This window comes from Podarcis liolepis, assembly GCF_965112155.1.
Source record: "Podarcis liolepis genome assembly, chromosome: 14".
NCBI classification, from domain to species: Eukaryota; Metazoa; Chordata; class Lepidosauria; order Squamata; family Lacertidae; genus Podarcis; species Podarcis liolepis.
In genome coordinates, this window is record NC_139569.1 from 53,093,273 (window position 1) to 53,111,222 (window position 17,950).

At 43.7% G+C, this 17,950-nt stretch overlaps 1 protein-coding gene across 5 annotated transcripts in view; it reads right to left on the bottom strand.

Moving 5' to 3' along the window:
- Window positions 1-17,950, bottom strand: part of CHRNA7 (cholinergic receptor nicotinic alpha 7 subunit) — a 78,218-nt gene that overhangs the window by 3,720 nt on the left and 56,548 nt on the right. For 4 of the 5 annotated variants that reach the window (XM_083475867.1, XM_083475864.1, XM_083475868.1 and 1 more), the window contains 4 exons: window positions 15,500-15,579; window positions 13,050-13,217; window positions 9,426-9,620; window positions 277-363 (listed from right to left, as the gene is read on the bottom strand). In XM_083475867.1, coding sequence (XP_083331993.1) covers window positions 277-363; window positions 9,426-9,620; window positions 13,050-13,217; window positions 15,500-15,579 — 530 coding nt within the window. The remainder of the gene's footprint in view (window positions 1-276; window positions 364-9,425; window positions 9,621-13,049; window positions 13,218-15,499; window positions 15,580-17,950) is intronic. The other variant, XM_083475866.1, reaches the window with a different exon arrangement.

Here is a 17,950-nt window from a genome sequence, read left to right on the forward strand (position 1 = left end):
CCCCTACATGTTGGAGGCTCTGGGTCATGGCAGTAGAATTAACCACTTAATTGGCTCCCAGCACCACAGCATAAGCCTTTTACTTTTAAGCATTGTAATTTCTTCCCTCACCAAATATTTGCCAACTGTGCAATTTCCTACCCCCAAACCATAAGCCAAGACTTCTAAACCAGTAAATCTACTGAACACACACAATTCCTGATCTATATTATTGTGGCCTTGTTGCAAGTTTGAATATAAAATTGCTCACTGAACATTAATACTGCTGTTACTCACCTATTAATGGCACTGAATCAGATGTCGCTGGCATAATTTCGGCCACCAGGAGCATAAACACTGTGAGGGAGAGTAAAACGGTGATTCCTGAAAGGCAAAGTATTGGTATGGAATCAGGACATAAAGGCACTCTCAGGGTTGAGGAAAAGAGGAATGAAATTATTAAGAGGCTCACATACTAATGAAAATATGTATTTCTTCCCCTACAAGGAAAGGTTGCAGAGCTTGGGGCTTTTTTATTTAGGAAAAAAAGGCAAGTAAGAGGTGACATGATAGAAGTTTATAAAATTATTCATGATCTATAGAGAGAAGATAAAGAAAAGCCTCACCCTCTCATATAACACGTGGGTGAGGTCCTGTGGTCAGAAATAGTCAAAAAGAAGGGAGTCCAAGAAGGATGGGAGTTTCTACAAGGAGAAATATTGAAGGCAGACAATTCCAAAGGCAGGCAATTCCAACAAGGATGTGTACGAAATGGAAGAAAGGGGAAATCACAAAAGAGGAGTAGACACAACTAGCCAACAGTTGCAAGGTGAAGGTCAGGCTGGCTAAAGCTCAGAATGAGCTTGCAAGAGAGGTTTAAAATAATTTAAAAGGTTTCTGTGGCTGTGTTTGAACCAAGAGGACCAACAAGCAAGTGGTAGGTCCTCTGTATGGAGAAGATGGAGAAACGCTATTGGGTGACAGAGAGAAAGCAGAACTGCTCAACATCTGCTTTGCCTCTGTCTTCACCCAAAAGGAAAGTGATGCCCAACCTGGTGATAAGAGAATAAACGATGTAAGGAGGGAGCTGCAGCCCAAGATTGGAAAAGAGGTGGTAAGAGAGCACTCAGCTACTTTAAATAAATTCAGATCTCCAGGACCTGATGAACTTGATCAACCTGATGAAGAAGCTTGCGGGTGTAATCTCAGAGCATTTGTCTATGACCTTTGAGAATTCTTAGAGAACAGGTGAGGTCCCTGCAGACTGGAGGCGGACAAATGTCCCCAACTTCAAAAGGCGGGAGGCAGAAAAACCAGGTAACTACTGACCGGTGAGCTTGACATCAATACCATAAAATGTCCTAGAACACATAATACAACAGTCTATCTGTAAGCACTTAGAAGAGGATGCTGTGATGACTAAGACCCAGCATGGGTTTCTCAAAAACAAGTCATGTCAGATGAATCTCATTCCTTTTTTTGATAGAGTTACAAATTGGGTGGATATGGGGAATGCTGTGGACATAGTGTATCTTAACTTCAGTAAGGCTTTTGACAAAGTCCCCCCTGAGGAAGCTAGTAAAATGTAGGTTGAACGAGGTAACTTTTAGGTGGATTTGTAGCTGGATGACTGACTGAACCCAAAGAGTACTCATTAATGGTTCCTCACCATCCTGGGGGAAAGTGACAAGTGGGGTGCTGCATGGTGGTGTCCTGGGCACGTTGTTGTTCAGTGTGTTTATTAAAAAGACTTGGACAAAGGAATTAAGGGAATGCTCATGAAATTTGCAGATGACACCAAACTGGGAGGGGTAACTAATAATGCAGAAGACAGAATCGGGATTCAAAATGACCTTAACAGATTGGAGAACTGGGCACAAGTTAACAAAATGAATTTCAATAGGGACAAATGTACAGTTCTGCATTTAGGCAGGAAGAACCAGACGCATAAATATAAGATGGGGGACACCTGGCTTGCCAGTGGTACATTTGAAAAGGATCTAGGGGTCTTAGTGGACCACAAGCTGAACATGAGTCAACGGTGTGATGCAGCAGCAAAAAATAAAATAAAATCCAATGCTATTCTAGGCTGCATCAACAAAAGCCTAGTGTCCAGATCAAGGGAAGTAATAGTACCACTCTCTTCTAACTTGGTCAGACCACATCTGGAATACTGTGTCCAATTCTGGGCATGCACCACAATTTAAGAAGGATGTTGACAAGCTGAAATGTGTGCAGAGGAGGGCAACCAAAATGATCAAGGGTCTACAAACCAAGCCTTACGAGGAGTGCTTGAAGGAGCTGGGTATGTTTAGCCTGGAAAAGAGGAGAATAAGAGAGATATGACAGCCATCTTCCAATATCTCAAGGGCTGTCACATGGAAGAGGGAACAAGCTGTTTTCTCCTGCTCTGGAGGGCAGGACTTTCTGACAGTAAGAGTTGTTCAGCAGTGGAACAGACTCCCACAAGTGGTGGTGGACTCTCCTTTCTTGGAGGTTTTTAAGCAGAGGTTGGATGATCATCTGTCATGGATGCTTTAGCTGAGATTCCTGCATTGCAGGGGTTGGATTGGATGACCCTTGAAGTTCCTTCCAACTCTACGATTTTATGATTCTATGAGTTGTTGGAGGCTGAAGGGGCAACAGGATTTGGTGAGCAAGGAGAGCCTGTGACAGAGAGCAGTTCTGACTCAGAGGCTGAAGCAGAGGTGGGGGTGGGGCAAAGGCTGCAGAAGAACACAGATTGTCCTACTGTGACAAGCTCCCCTCCCCACTTGTCTCCAAGGACACAGAGTGATGCACAGAGTGGAACAGAGATTGGAGATGCCCCGTTGCAGTTTGAGACTGCTTGGGAAACTTCTGGCAAAGTAGGAGGCTTAGAGGTGGGTGAAGGGGGAACCTCAGTCCTGGCAACTGCTCTACTGGGGCAAAACTTGCTGGGATGTATTGCTGAGTTGTATGCCGTTTCTTTGAATAAAGAGTTAGCTTCTCGGAGAAACTCTTGTTTCTTGCTTGCTGACCTGCATCTGACTCCAGTCCTGACAGCAGGCTTCCTTTGTTTCCTATATGTGCAGCCTTAATTGCATTACTACTACTACTATTACTATTATCATATTCATTATTGACTTGGAAAGAGCCCAGAATGTTTCTCCTGACAAATTGTCATCTCATCTGTCCTCCCAGTTAAACGACGTGGCCCAGGGAGAGAGGGAAAAATAGTGGAAGTGAACAGCTGGCTTCGCAAATGGTGTAAACAGGAACGGTTTGGATTCTTAGATCACGGACTGCAGTTTCTTGAAGATGGACTTCTGGCAAGCGATGGGCTGCACCTCACAACGGTTGGGAGAAATGTTTTTGCCAAAAATCTCAGAAACCTCATCAGGAGGGCTTTAAACTGACTAATGTGGGGGAGGGAGACAGTGCTCAAGAAGGTAGTAGTCTATCAATTGATGAAGATGATCATCCAAATGTCATAGACCAAATGGAGCAAGCAGCACGCAGACCTAGTGGTGGGAGGAAAAAATCCTTAAATAAGAGACACGGGGGAATGATTAATGGACTTCAATGTCTGTACACTAATGCGCAAAGCATGGGAAATAAACAAGATGAGCTTGAGCTCTTGGTACAGCAAACTAAATATGACATAATAGGCATCACTGAAACCTGGTGGGATAAGTCCCATGATTGGAATGTAATAATGGGGGGATACAATCTATTTCAGAGAAACAGACCAGACAAGAAAGGAGGAGGAGTGGCGTTATATGTCAGGGATGTGTATACCTGTGAAGAAATCGAAGATTTAGAACCTCAAAGCCAAAGTGAGAGCATTTGGGTCAAAATTAAGGGAGAGAAGAATAACAGTGACCTCATTGTGGGAGTTTACTATAGATCCCCAAGCCAAACGGAGGACATAGATGATGCCTTCCTGGAACAGATGGCCAAGCATGCAAAAGGAAGGGAGATAGTAGTAATGGGGGACTTCAATTACCCGGATATTTGTTGGATGTCAAACTCAGCCAAGAGCATAAGGTCAAACAGATTCCTCACTGGCCTTGCAGACAACTTCATTGTCCAGAAAGTGGGAGAAGCAACAAGAGGAACAGCCATTTTAGATCTGGTCCTAACCAATGTTGATGACCTGGTTAGTGGGGTAGAAGTGGAAGGATCATTAGGCGCGAGTGATCATGCTCTTCTGAAGTTTACTATACAGCGGAAAGGAGCAGCCAAGCATACTAGGACTCAATTTCTTGACTTTAAGAAAGCCGACTTCATAAAACTTAGGGAAGTGCTGGGTGAGATCCCATGGTCAGTAATACTAAAAGGAAAGGGAGTTCATGATGGCTGGGAGTTTGTTAAGAGGGAGATAGTAAAAGCACAACGTCAGGCAATACCAATGAGACGGAAACATGGAAGGTGCTTAAAGAAGCCAGGGTGGCTATCTAAAGAACTTTTAACTGAGTTAAGATTAAAAAAGGATGTGTACAAAAAATGGAAAAGGGGGGAAACCACCAAAGAGGAATTCAAACAAAAAGCCAGCACGTGTAGACACAAAGTCAGAAAAGCTAAAGCACAGAATGAACTCAGGCTTGCTAGAGAGGTTAAAAGCAACAAAAAAGGCTTTTATGGGTATGTTTGTAGCAAAAGGAAGAACAAAGAAACAATGGGGTCACTCAGAGGAGAAGATGGTGAAATGCAAACAGGGGACACAGAAAGGGCTGAACTCCTCAATGCCTTCTTTGCCTCAGTCTTCTCCGATAAAGAAAACAATGCCCGACCTGAAGAATTTGGAGCAAATGATTCAGCAAAGGAAACACAGCCCAGAATAACTAAGGAGATAGTACAAGAATACTTGGCTAGTTTAGATGTATTCAAGTCTCCAGGGCCAGATGAACTGCATCCAAGAGTATTAAAAGAACTGGCAGATGTGATCTCAGAACCACTGGCAGTCATCTTTGAGAATTCCTGGAGAACAAGCGAAGTCCCGGCAGACTGGAGGAGGGCAAATGTTGTCCCTATTTTCAAAAAGGGGAAAAGAGAGGACCCAAATAATTACCGCTCAGTCAGTCTGACATCAATACCAGGGAAGATTCTGGAGCAGATCATTAAGCAAACAGTCTGTGAGCACCTAGAAAGGAATGCTGTGATCACCAACAGTCAGCATGGATTTCTGAAAAATAAGTCATGTCAGACTAACCTGATCTCGTTTTTTGACAGAATTACAAGCCTGGTAGATGAAGGGAACGCAGTGGATGTAGCCTACCTTGATTTCAGCAAGGCATTTGACAAGGTGCCCCATGATATTCTTGTAAAGAAACTGGTAAAATGCGGTCTTGACTATGCTACCACTCAGTGGATTTGTAACTGGCTGACTGACCGAACCCAAAGGGTGCTCATCAATGGTTCCTCTTCATCCTGGAGAAGAGTGACTAGTGGGGTGCCACAGGGTTCTGTCTTGGGCCCGGTCTTATTCAACATCTTTATCAACGACTTGGATGATGGACTCAAGGGCATCCTGATCAAATTTGCAGATGACACCAAACTGGGAGGGGTGGCTAACACCCCAGAGGACAGGATCACACTTCAAAACGACCTTGACAGATTAGAGAACTGGGCAAAAACAAACAAGATGAATTTTAACAGGGAGAAATGTAAAGTATTGCACTTGGGCAAAAAAAAATGAGAGGCACAAATACAAGATGGGTGACACCTGGCTTGAGAGCAGTACATGTGAAAAGGATCTCGGAGTCTTGGTTGACCACAAACTTGACATGAGCCAACAGTGTGACGCGGCAGCTAAAAAAGCCAATGCAATTCTGGGCTGCATCAATAGGAGCATAGCATCTAGATCAAGGGAAGTAATAGTGCCACTGTATTCTGCTCTGGTCAGACCTCACCTGGAGTACTGTGTCCAGTTCTGGGCACCACAATTCAAGAAGGACACTGACAAACTGGAACGTGTCCAGAGGAGGGCAACCAAAATGGTCAAAGGCCTGGAAATGATGCCTTATGAGGAACGGCTAAGGGAGCTGGGCATGTTTAGCCTGGAGAAGAGAAGGTTAAGGGGTGATATGATAGCCATGTTCAAATATATAAAAGGATGTCACATAGAGGAGGGAGAAAGGTTGTTTTATGCTGCTCCAGAGAAGCGGACACGGAGCAATGGATCCAAACTACAAGAAAGAAGATTCCACCTAAACATTAGGAAGAACTTCCTGACAGTAAGAGCTGTTCGACAGTGGAATTTGCTGCCAAGGAGTGTGGTGGAGTCTCCTACTTTGGAGGTCTTTAAGCAGAGGCTTGACAACCATATGTCAGGAGTGCTCTGATGGTGTTTCCTGCCTGGCAGGGGGTTGGACTCGATGGCCCTTGTGGTCTCTTCCAACTCTATGATTCTATGATTCTGTGATTCCTCCCTTCTGTGTATTTTTGTAGGGTTGTGAATTGTGACCTTTGGCACTTTTTTTTCATTGCTCATCACTTGCACAGGGAAAGATGCCAATGTGAGCCATCTTTTGCAGATGTGTCCTTTCCCAATAATAGCAAACAAAGCAAGAACAAAGGTTTAACCCTGAACAAATGCCCATTATTGTGGTTGTTTAGTTGTTTAGTCGTGTCCGACTCTTCGTGACCCCATGGACCAGAGCACACCAGGCACTCCTGCCTACCACCGCCTCCCGCAGGCTGGTCAAACTCATGCTAGTAGCTTCGAGAACACTGTCCAACCATCTTGTCCTTTGTCGTCCCCTTCTCCTTGTGCCTTCCATCTTTCCCAACATCAGGGTCTTTTCCAGGGAGTCTTCTCATGAGGTGGCCAAAGTATTGGAGCCTCAGCTTCAGGATCTGTCCTTCCAGTGAGAACTCAGGGCTGATTTCCTTCAGAATGGAGAGATTTGATCTTCTTGCAGTCCATGGGACTCTCAAGAGTCTCCTCCAGCACCATAACTCAAAAGCATCAATTCTTCGGCGACCAGCATTCTTTATGGTCCAGCTCTCACTTCCATACATCACTACTGGGGAAACCATAGCTTTAACTATACAGACCTTTGCTGGCAAGGTGATGTCTCTGCTTTTTAAGATGCTGTCTTGTTTGTCATTGCTTTTCTCCCAAGAAGCAGGCGTCTTTTAATTTTGTGGCTGCTGTCACCATCTGCAGTGATCATGGAGCCCAAGAAAGTAAAATCTCTCACTGCCTCCATTTCTTCCTCTTCTATTTGCCAGGAGGTGATGGGACCAGTGGCCATGATCTTCGTTTTTTTGATGTTGAGCTTCAAACCATATTTTGCTCTTTCACCCTCAATAAAAGGTTCTTTAATTCCTCCTCACTTTCTGCCATCAAGGTTGTGTCATCTGCATATCTGAGGTTGTTAATATTTCTTCCAGCAATCTTAATTCCGGCTTGGGATTCAGTACTTTTATTTTTTTACAGAATAACTGTTTCTCTACAATATATTTTTGAAAGTTATTTGTTCACTATGGATTTGGACACTTCTTAAAAAACCAGAAGCAAATTTTACATGATTGTTTTTGAGATCAAGAAGCCGGCTTTCTTCTATGTTGGGATACGGTTGGATGCCATTTTGAACCAAGATGATGGACTGGGGCTGTGTATACACCATACATTTTAAGTACGACTCCTCCCCCCCCAAAAAAAATCCCTGGAAACTATAGTTTACCCCTCACAGAGCTTGAAATCCCAGACTACAGCTCCCAGGATTCTTTTTGGGGATGTCATGTGCTTTCATGGTATGTACACAGTTTGGTCCTTTCAAAACCTGCAATTTTTGAGGGGGCGGGGAGGCTGCTGTTCTTTTCCTACATCTATATTTCCCTGGGTTCATGGCTGTTGCAAGAAGTACCTGTGGGGCACTGAGAGCCTGGGATTTGTTTGCTTTTTTCTTAAATTCAGCCACAGTAGACTTTAAAAAAAGAATTAAAGCTTCATCTAAGTTATATAGAGAGAGATAATATAGATATAGATATAGATATAGATATAGATATAGATATAGATATAGATATAGATATAGATATAGATATAGATATAGATATAGATATAGATATAGATATAGATATAGATATAGATATCTTCCATTGCTCTGCTATAATGATGGTGGTGGTGATGATGATGATTGTGATAAAAAAATCCACACGAAGAGCTCTTGTGAACTCCACAAGGAGAATTCTAGACAATTGAAAGGCCTATATCAGAGGCCTGTGGTCTTTGGAGGACAATTACAAGGCCTCTACAATCCATCATAGAGATGTAGAGTGGGAAGGTATCCCAAGGGTAATGCACTTCAACCCCCTGCAACGCAGAAATAATTATAACCAAAGAACCAAATCTCTTCCCATCTGAAAGTTATTCCTATTGTTGAGCCCAAACCTCCTTTCTTGTAATCCATTGGTTCAGGTTTTGCCCTTTGAAGCAGCAAAAAAGAAGCTTGCTACATCTTCCATATGGCAGCCCTTCAGATATTTCAAGATAGTTCACATCTCAGTCTTCTCTTCTTCATGCTAAACATACCCCGCTCCCTTAATCATTTCTCATAAGGTTTGGTTTCCAGACCCTTGATCATCTTGGTCATCGTGCTCTGCACACCTTCTAGCTTGTCAATACCTTTTTTAAACTGTGCACGCACAGCCGCCAGAGAATTTTGAGGAGGTCCCTTCCTTGAAAGAAATTGGGGGGCCCAATGGCACACCTGCCCACACCCACACAGCCCTCTCACACCTTCCCCTAATTGAAGGCGGTTGGAGTATCTTGACTTCTCCTGTGGTGGGACTGAGTGGCTGTGCAAAGAACAAACAGCAGCACCATGTTTCTGGGTCAGAGGGAGCAGGTGGTGGAGGTACGGGGTGCTGCTATTGCCTGGGTTTAGGGTTAACGAGGCATGGAATGGGGTGCAGCCAACATCATCCTAGGAGAGGGAGGGGAGACACTTTATGTCTGTTGTCCCTACTCAGCCACACATCCCAATACATTAGCAGAAAAATAGTACAATATCCCTCATGAGGGTGGGGATACTTGAAAAATGTCTAGCCATAATTCATGCAACAAATGGATGAATTTAAAATCTGCATTAGAACTACAGACACATTTCCTTCTTTTTAAAAAATGCAAACTGGTGCAGAAATGTAGTGAACTGAACTTCAGAATGGGGGGGGGGGTGAAAGTGAAAGAAATTGCATTTGACAGATTCATCCATCCGATTTCCAGGGTACATATACAGTCTGCACTGCAGTATCCCTCCTTCTGTGATTGTGCCATGAATAGGTTCTGTCCCCTTTTCATTCATCTTCCTTCTCTCTCTATCCCTGGGCCATTCTGTGACTTCTTGAGAGTTTCCACTTGTAACTACTTTCTCCTTGCCAGAAACTGACTGTGACATTTAAGCTGAAAATGCATGGAAAATAGCTTTGCTTATAAACAAATAAAATAATATGTTTACCGAGTGAAATCTTCTCCCCAGAGTCAGCTGGAAGCAGAAAAACGAGAAGGGCAAGAGCTGAGATCAGCACACAGGGGATGAGAAGATTGAGCCCATAATACAGAGTCCTCCGTCGCATCGTCACCGTAAAGGTCACATCTGGATAAGGCTCTTTGCAACAGTCATAGAAAGATTCGGTTCTTTTCCCGGGAACACCTGTGGGGGTGGGACAAAAGGTCTCCTGTGAATTTCACCAAAGCAATTACTAAGAAAAGTCTCCCAGGGTTATTGCTGAGAGCAGATGTGGGCACCTCATGGCTCCCAGGCCATCTGTGGCCCTGGCAGAACTTCTCTGAAGCCCACATGGATCCTCCAGCTGCCCCTCTGTTACCACCAACATCACTACCTGCTTCCAAAGGTTGCTGCCTCCCCATTCAGGGAGCTTAGCAAAGGACAGCAACTGATACAAATAAATGATTATCGGTCATCAGAAATTATCGTTCTCCAGCCTACCAAATACTGCTTTGGTTGTGTGATACTGGCACCCTGTCTGGTAAGCCATTGAGGCTACAAGTCAGAGTAGCAGTATGATTGTGATGGGGATGACAGTGTGTGTCAGGAGAGTCATCCCATGTGCTTCCCCCACATGTAAAACTGCTCTGCCTCCCATCACCCCACCAAGCAGAGGTTTAGCAGCTGAGGGAGCACATCTGTAAGGGGGAAGATAAGGCTAGCAGTGACTACTAGCCATGATGACTATGTTCTGCTTCCACTATTGGCGGTGGCAGGCCTCTGAACACCAGTAACTGTAAATCACAAGTAGGAAGAATGCTGTTGCCTTCATGCCCTGCTTGTCTGGCATCTAGTTGGCCACTGTGAGAACAGGATGTTGAACATTCAGCAGGGTTCTTCATATGTTCTTAGGATGATGCAGAGGTAGCAGGGCTTAACCAACACTCTCCTCCCTGCATATCTCCTTCGTGTGTGTGTGTGTGTGTGTGTGAACCCAGGTCCCACTCACTGCTGACTCCAATCATAGCACCCCTGATCACTCAGCCACTACCTAGTAGCAAAAAAATGTTACTCCTTCCTGGTCAAAATACTCTTGAGGTATCCACCTTGCTGAAGCTAAGCAAATCTAGCTCTGGTCAGTGGTTGGTGGAGGAAACTGCCTGGATTTTGTCAAGCTTTGCTGCCGCTATGTGTAGGCCATCCCTTGGTAGAAGAGGCTTCTTTGTTCTGTTTTAATTTGTTTTGCTAACACAACAGGCAGTGCTGCTTGTAACGGAACAATTCCACTTTCGCTGTCCTAACCACCATATTGTTAACCCCCAAATGACCAAGATTTGTCCTGAGACGTATTGGGGAAGGCAAACTTTTGTGGCCATCAGTGGAGGGTGATCACCCAGATGTTACTCCGACTTGTAGCCTCAATGGCTCACGAGACAGGGCATCAGTATGAACAGTGGGCTCCTCTTCCTCACCCTGGTAACTCACTCTCTTTCCTCAGAGTTAGAAACACCTGGGAGATGTACTTCTACAAGAGACTTCTCAGCACCCGCACCAGTCTACAGTTCCCAGGTTTCCTTGGGGGAAGGCCAGGTCATTCTGGGTGTGACCTGCACACAAGGTGACCAGAAGCCAAGAAAACAAGAGGGAGGTAGAATTACATCTCCTTGGCAGTACACGTCTAAGGTCTTGCAGAATAGGGATCCCCCTGTGAGATCTCATGAGGAAAGGGAAGGCTGTTTTGCCATGAGAATTACAATTTCACTGGGTCTTCTAGGCCACTGGTTGACAGGGTTAGAAAGGATTTCCCCCTCCCAATCTCAGTTGGCCCCCTGGTTGGGATGGGGGTCCCAAGTGGACTTATGTTTAGCATTGAATGAATTCTGTATAATTTGGCAGAAATGACATTGGGCAAGAATAGCATTGGAAAGGTGGGCCCCCATAAGGGGCCTGAGGGGAGTGCTGGCTGAGGGATGCCCTAAGCTCATGCTGGGGCCTCTGCCTGACTGGAATCTCTGTCTCTGGATGCCCAGTGAGAACCTGGATGCTTGGCTTACACCTCAACAGGGTTCAATGCTGTGTGATTCCCATGGAGCGAGGCTGGCACTTCCCCAACCCAGTAAGGTGCCTTTGCAATGGCAGGGGCTGAGGGGAAGGAGGAAGTGATGCTTACCCTACTGCCATGCCAACTCTGCTTACCTTCTGTATTCAAAAAAGATCGGGCCTGATTTCACCCAACACCTGTGCCCTTTCTCAGTTATTACATCACTCTCACTGGGCTGCAGTTTGCATCTACCTGGGCAATGCAAACTCCAGGTAAGTGTGTGGTGCAGAGCAGCATGTTCAAACTGTTTAGCCTGTTTTGAAGACTTGTATAATGCAAGGGGCTAAATTCATCTTCAGGCTTATGAGAATTAAACACTGATAATGCAGGCAATGTATAAGAGCATTAACTGAGATTCTGCTTATCCTTTAGGTGCTTTAGAGAAGAAAGGCCCAAATCCCTTAGCCAATTTTTGCAAGTCTTACCCCTAAGCCCTTTCATTCAAACAGAGCTGTAGCTCTGCAGTAGAGCATCTGCTTTGCACGAAGAATGTCACAGGTTCAATTCCCAGTGGCATCTCCAGGTAGGACTGGGAAATCCCCTCACCTGAAACCCTGGAGAGCAGCTGCCAGTCAGTTTGGGAAACACTGAGATAGATGAACTAAAGGACCAGCTCAGTATAAAATAGCTTACTGTGTTTTAGTTTACTTTCGTTTAAACTGTTCTGAATATTTCATTATAAATTGCTACAATACATTCTGGGAACTTATGGTGAAGGGAGAGTAATAAAACAATTAATAAAGTTTCTACTCTGCCAGACTCATGGACATGCCATGAAGCTGAATGTTGGAAGAAAAAGTACTTCTTCATCATGCAGCACTCTGAACCTTCTTCCCCCAGGAGGCAGTGATGGCCACCAACTTGGATGACTTTAAAAGAGGATTAGATCAATACACAGAAGAGGGCTATCAGCAGCTACTAGCAGGGATGGTTATGCTCTGCCTCCTGTCAAGGGCAGCAATGCTTCTGCATATCAGTTGCTGGAAATCACAGGCGGAGAGAGGGCTCTTGTGGTCAAGTGCTGCTTGAGGGTTTCCGACAGACATCTAAGTAAAGAAGAGCCTGGGCAAAGAAAAACATGTTGACATGATACTGGGTGAGATGGGCCATTGACCTAATCCAGCAGGCTCTTCTAAGGTTCTTCCAGCAAAGCACTGGACCACTGAGGGCTAGCATCCTATTTTATTTTTAAATTAAACATGTAGGAGAAGGAGAGAGGACTGGCCCACCCTCGTATTGTTCAAGGAATATTATGATCCTTCCCTAATCCTTGGAGCACTTTCCCGCAATCTGAAAATCCAAGGAACAGAAATGTGTGTGAACATGATGACAATGATCTAACACTACTTGTGTTTCAGATGGAATTGAAGATTGACATAAAAAGGCTCAGCTAAACATTTAAACAGGACCCAAGAGAGTATCCCGATGCCACTGACAAGGTTCATTCTAAGGCACATCAGTTCCATCTCTGGAAGCGAATCTCCCTGACTGAACTGAAGGCAACTGCATTTAGGAATATCCATACAGCTTACCGACTAAATCCCACTCGCCATTTGAAATGTATCCAGATATTTCTGCTTCTTGCATTTGCAAATCCAAAGACCATCCACCGTAAGTCCAGGATCCAAACTTCAATTTACATTTCTGGACATCAAAAGGAAACCAGCGCACATCTATGGAGCAAGAACTCTTGAATATTCCTAGATGGATGTTTCGGATGAAGGGAATATATGTATATATATGAGCAGACATTTCTCAGCAATTCTCTCTCTCCCTTTTGTATAGCTGCTCGCAGGAAAATGCCCCCACCCTCTGACATTTAAAACAACTGATCTGCTTGAAAGTGTTTTCCCCCAAAGCTGAATGAAAATAAGGGTATCAAGGTCAGCACCGTCGTTATCAAAACAGTGACATTCTGTACTCTCTCATTTGAGGATTGTTGTTCATTTCGCTTTTATTTCACAAAACAACATTTCCACTTACACCCAGCCAGCCAGCCACCACTGAATTATTTCATACGCACATAAATGCTCAACCTCAGGTATTTCCAAATGTGAACCTCACAGATCCATTGCAGCTGCAGGAACAAAGGCATCACTTCACATGATTATTTGCAGTTGTGACTAATTCACACCTTCAGTGAATTCAACACACTGAAATGATCTTGTGTGAATTGAGATGCCAGAAAAATTCATATGGTTAGAAAATGAACTCTCATAAGATTTATTTATGTATGTTTATTGCCTGTCCATAACTGAATGGCTCATGGAATATCACAATTTAAAACAACATATAAACTGTTCAAACTATTTCATTGAAACTACAAAGCTTGATACCATTGCAAGGGCAGCAAAACTGGAGGGCAACCCAAGCACACCAACAGGGTAAACATCCACTCACCCAAAGCCCTGGGTAAAGAAAAACACTTTGACATGATGCCAAAAACGGTTCCATGATGGTGCACCTCAGAAGGGAGGGCGTTCCACAATCTGGGGGCCACCACCACCAAGAAAGCATTCTCACTTGTGCTGAAATCTGTCCTCCAATTTCTCAAAAATGTATTCCCCTGAGAAAGAGGCTTCCATTTTCATTATTAAAGAACATAATATTCTTTCTAGCTTCTTTTGAATACAGTATTGGGGATAATGTTGAATTCATCTGCTCATTGCAGATGAATTCTGTGACCAAGGTATTTGCATGTGTGTCTATTTCCAGGAAGCATTTCCATCACACCCATAAAGGAGACCCAAGGCACAATGACTAAAGTGGGGAAAGGTTATATCCATTTAAAACATAGCAATATAGAGGATCTGCAGAAAAAAAACCATTCACCAAAATTGAACGTAGTCCAAGCAGAAAAGTTCCCTAAGGAGGGAGGAATCATCTCCCTCCCAACTCCTGGGCATGTTTCCAGGTGTCCCATGTGGCCACACAGCAAGGGCTCAAGCGAATTCTTCCTCCCTGCTGCCAAGACCTTGGGTCTGTTAACCTGACAAGCGCATCATGGCTCTGCTGGCTTATCATTCATCCTGTGCACATGCAAAGCCCACAGGGCATCCCCAATAACCCGCCAAGCAAATGCTGTGCAGGGTGGCCAAATAGTGCCCTCACTGCATAAATGCCTCAGGATTTTAGCCCACTAGATCTTTAATTTCTCTTTCCTACCCAAACCAGACACCAGATGGAAAGAAATTAGATGCCATTCTGAATACATTACTCCCAACTGTATGAAGCAGGCAAAAAGAGGAATTCCAAGGCCAATGAGGAGCTATAAAAAAGAAAATCCTACTCAGTCCCTTTTACGGGTGACTAGCAAAACCCACACTGCATGGGGAGGGAGGGTGCCACAGTGAAGAAGAGGGGGAAGTTTGGGGAAGAACTGGCTTATAAATTCACCCCAGGAGTGGGAGTGGTCTTTCCCCAGCACTTTGCAGCCTCCCTGGCTGTCTAGACTTCCTGATCTGAAAAAGGAGGCACTTCATGATTTGACTGACACATGGGCACCAGGAAGGCTGCATAGAGCTGGCAAAATGATTTGAAGAATGAAAGGAAGGACAGTCACAAACACCTCTTGGCCACCTCAAAAGAAAAAGAAAAACACGACACACACAAACAAAATATTCCACCCAACCCAATCAACTAAATTTTCTCTCTCCTTGCATAATTTTTGAATGCAATTTCATTTTTCATTAAATGATGGGGAATGGTTGGGTAGGAAACACAGCACTACCTTCAATAAAAAGGCAACCACTGATGCTTTGAGTTTTCTTTATCTTGGGTTGCATTTAATCTGAGCCAAAGAAGAATGTCTTTCTTCTTCCATCTTGACATTGCTGAGGTGGTGGCAAAAGCTGTTATGGCTGTATAAGGGACTTCTGTCTGCCTATTGTCTGACTGATTCCTGATCTCCTCTCCTCATCTATGAAAACACACCAGGTTCCCTGCAAAGCAGAATTTTCACACGGCAAAATAACATTCTTACCTGGGGGGAGATACTGGCAGTATCCTGACGAGTTCACCAAAACATTGGTATGAAATGTAGCATCAAAGCGCTCATCAGCACTAAAATGAATAATGAAGAAAAGCAAATTTAGTCCTTCAGTTTAAAAATAAAACATGGTTTACTGCAAGGTGTGAAGCCTGGGTGGTATAGCAGTTTGAGTCTTAGACTAGGAACTTGGAAACCAGGGATCAAATCCTTCCACTTGGCCAGGAAGCTCAATGCCTCTCACCTTTGGGCAGTCATAAAATCATAGGATTGTAGAGTTGGAAGGGATCTCAGGAGTCATCTAGTCCAATGCAGACAATGGAGGAATTTCAATTAAACCATCCCTGACTTGTGGCCATCCAACCTCTGCTTAAAAACCTCTAAGGAAGGAGAGTCCATCACATTCCAAGTTCCACTGTCAAACAGCTTACAGCCATAAAGTTTTTCCTTTTTAATTTATTTTTATTGAAACTTTTCAGCATATATTACAATAAAAAACAGACTAGTCTAAATAAAAATGAAAAAAGAAATAACAAAAAAGAAAAAAATACAAAGCCCTCTGTCAGAGGTAGATCTTAACCCTTGTCTCACACAAAGGGTGTGCCCCCTCCCACCTCTCACCTGGGAGCTTCCCTTTCTTCTCCCACCCTGGGAAATCTTCCCTTCCCTGCCTCTCATGCAGGGTCTTTCACCCAACATTCATCACCTTCCTGTGTGTACTCTCCTTAAACCAGAATAGAGGACCTCAAAAAACAAAACATAGGCAAATAGAATGCATAGGAGAAAGAAAAGGCACAAGAAATAAAGAAAAGGGAATAGAAAAGGAAAGCAAGAGAGAAGGAAAATAAATAAAGAGAACTTCCGATTCACCATCTGTCAATTATGTGTGTAAGTTATTCAAAGTTTTCACTCCAGAATGGCATCCAGCTATATTCCAAGGTAATATCCAGCTGTTCCTCAATCTGCTAGACAGTATTTTCCTAATCTTCAACCCCATTCATTTTCTTTTCCACACAAAAAGTCCAAAGGGGGCTCTTCAATTGTTATTGTTGCTAAATGTTGAGAATAGTCTTTTTCCAGTCCAATATAATGGCTTTATCTTCAAGGAATTCCAACACCCATTATTAGGATAATAACCAATAGTTATTTATTTGTTGTATATTCATTCATTCATGCCATATCTTCCAATCCCATTTCCTGTTGGTCATGATTTCCCATCCTCATTTAGAAAAAAGTTCCTCCCATTTCCTGTTCTTCCATTATTTTTCCAGAATAATTGCCAGAGGCTTGCCAGGTTTTTCCTCTGAAGTCACTCCAACTTGTACACAGGATCCTTTCTCTCTCGGCTCGATCTCTGCCATCTCAAGATGTTTCTTACTATCTCTGTCAATAGTTTCATCTCACTCCTTTGGCATCACAACTCTGTCATTTGTCTGTTTCACTCCTCCAGGCAGGTGGAGGTCTTCCATCCTCTGCTACCATTTCACTCTCCTGCCCAGGCAATCTTGATCAGTATTTTCCCCCAAAGGCCCGGTTTATTATTTGGTCTGAGCATTTTACACATCTTAGCTCTGAGCTCTTTCAGTTGCTCATCGTGTAATTGTCACATGATACCAACAGTGGGATATTGGGAAATATCTTTGCCATATTGGTCTCCACCTTAACCGTCTCTGCCTTGAAAACTTGTGTCTGTCTCTTTAAGACAGAAGTGGCTTCCCATGCTCAGGAATGTAGCTTCACTTCTGTAGCCAGCATCCCAAAGAAAGGATGGTTTTCAAAGTAATATAAAATAACCATTCTTAATAAGCAGAGAAACCTTATCCATTTGTAATCTTTCTTACTCTCAAATAATTAGATACACTTTCGCATTATTTTTCAGCCTGCTGGTTAATGTTAGTTAATGTATGTTTATGCCAGCATTCAATTCACTTTCTAGGTGAAGTTTAATTGGCAGACAGATTACCCAAATCACAGCTAGTCCCAATTCCAGAAGTAGTTAAAACAGTGGAGGCTTAGCTGACCTGATGCTAACCTTCAAGACTATTGGTGTCTGGGCACAAACCTATTGTCCTCAATTTGAAGAACAGTCTTCTTCAGAGCATGTGAGGTTAACCCTTTATCTCCCTGTCTCCTTTTATGTCTTGGTTGTCATTAATCACCACATAATTACCGTATCTCTGCCAACAACTAGCCAGGGATCTTTTCCTCCTGGAAGTACAGTCAGAAAATTCTTCCTGGTGCCACTCATTATAACCTACCTCACAGGGTTGTTGGGGGGATTAAATGAGGATGGGGAAAGCATGTACAGTGGTACATGCGGAAGTTGAACAGAATTCGTTCCGGAAGTCCGTTCGACTTCCAAAACGTTCAGAAATCAAGGCACAGCTTCCAATTGGCTGCAGGAAGCTCCTACAGTCAATCAGAAGCCACAGAAGCCCTGTCGGA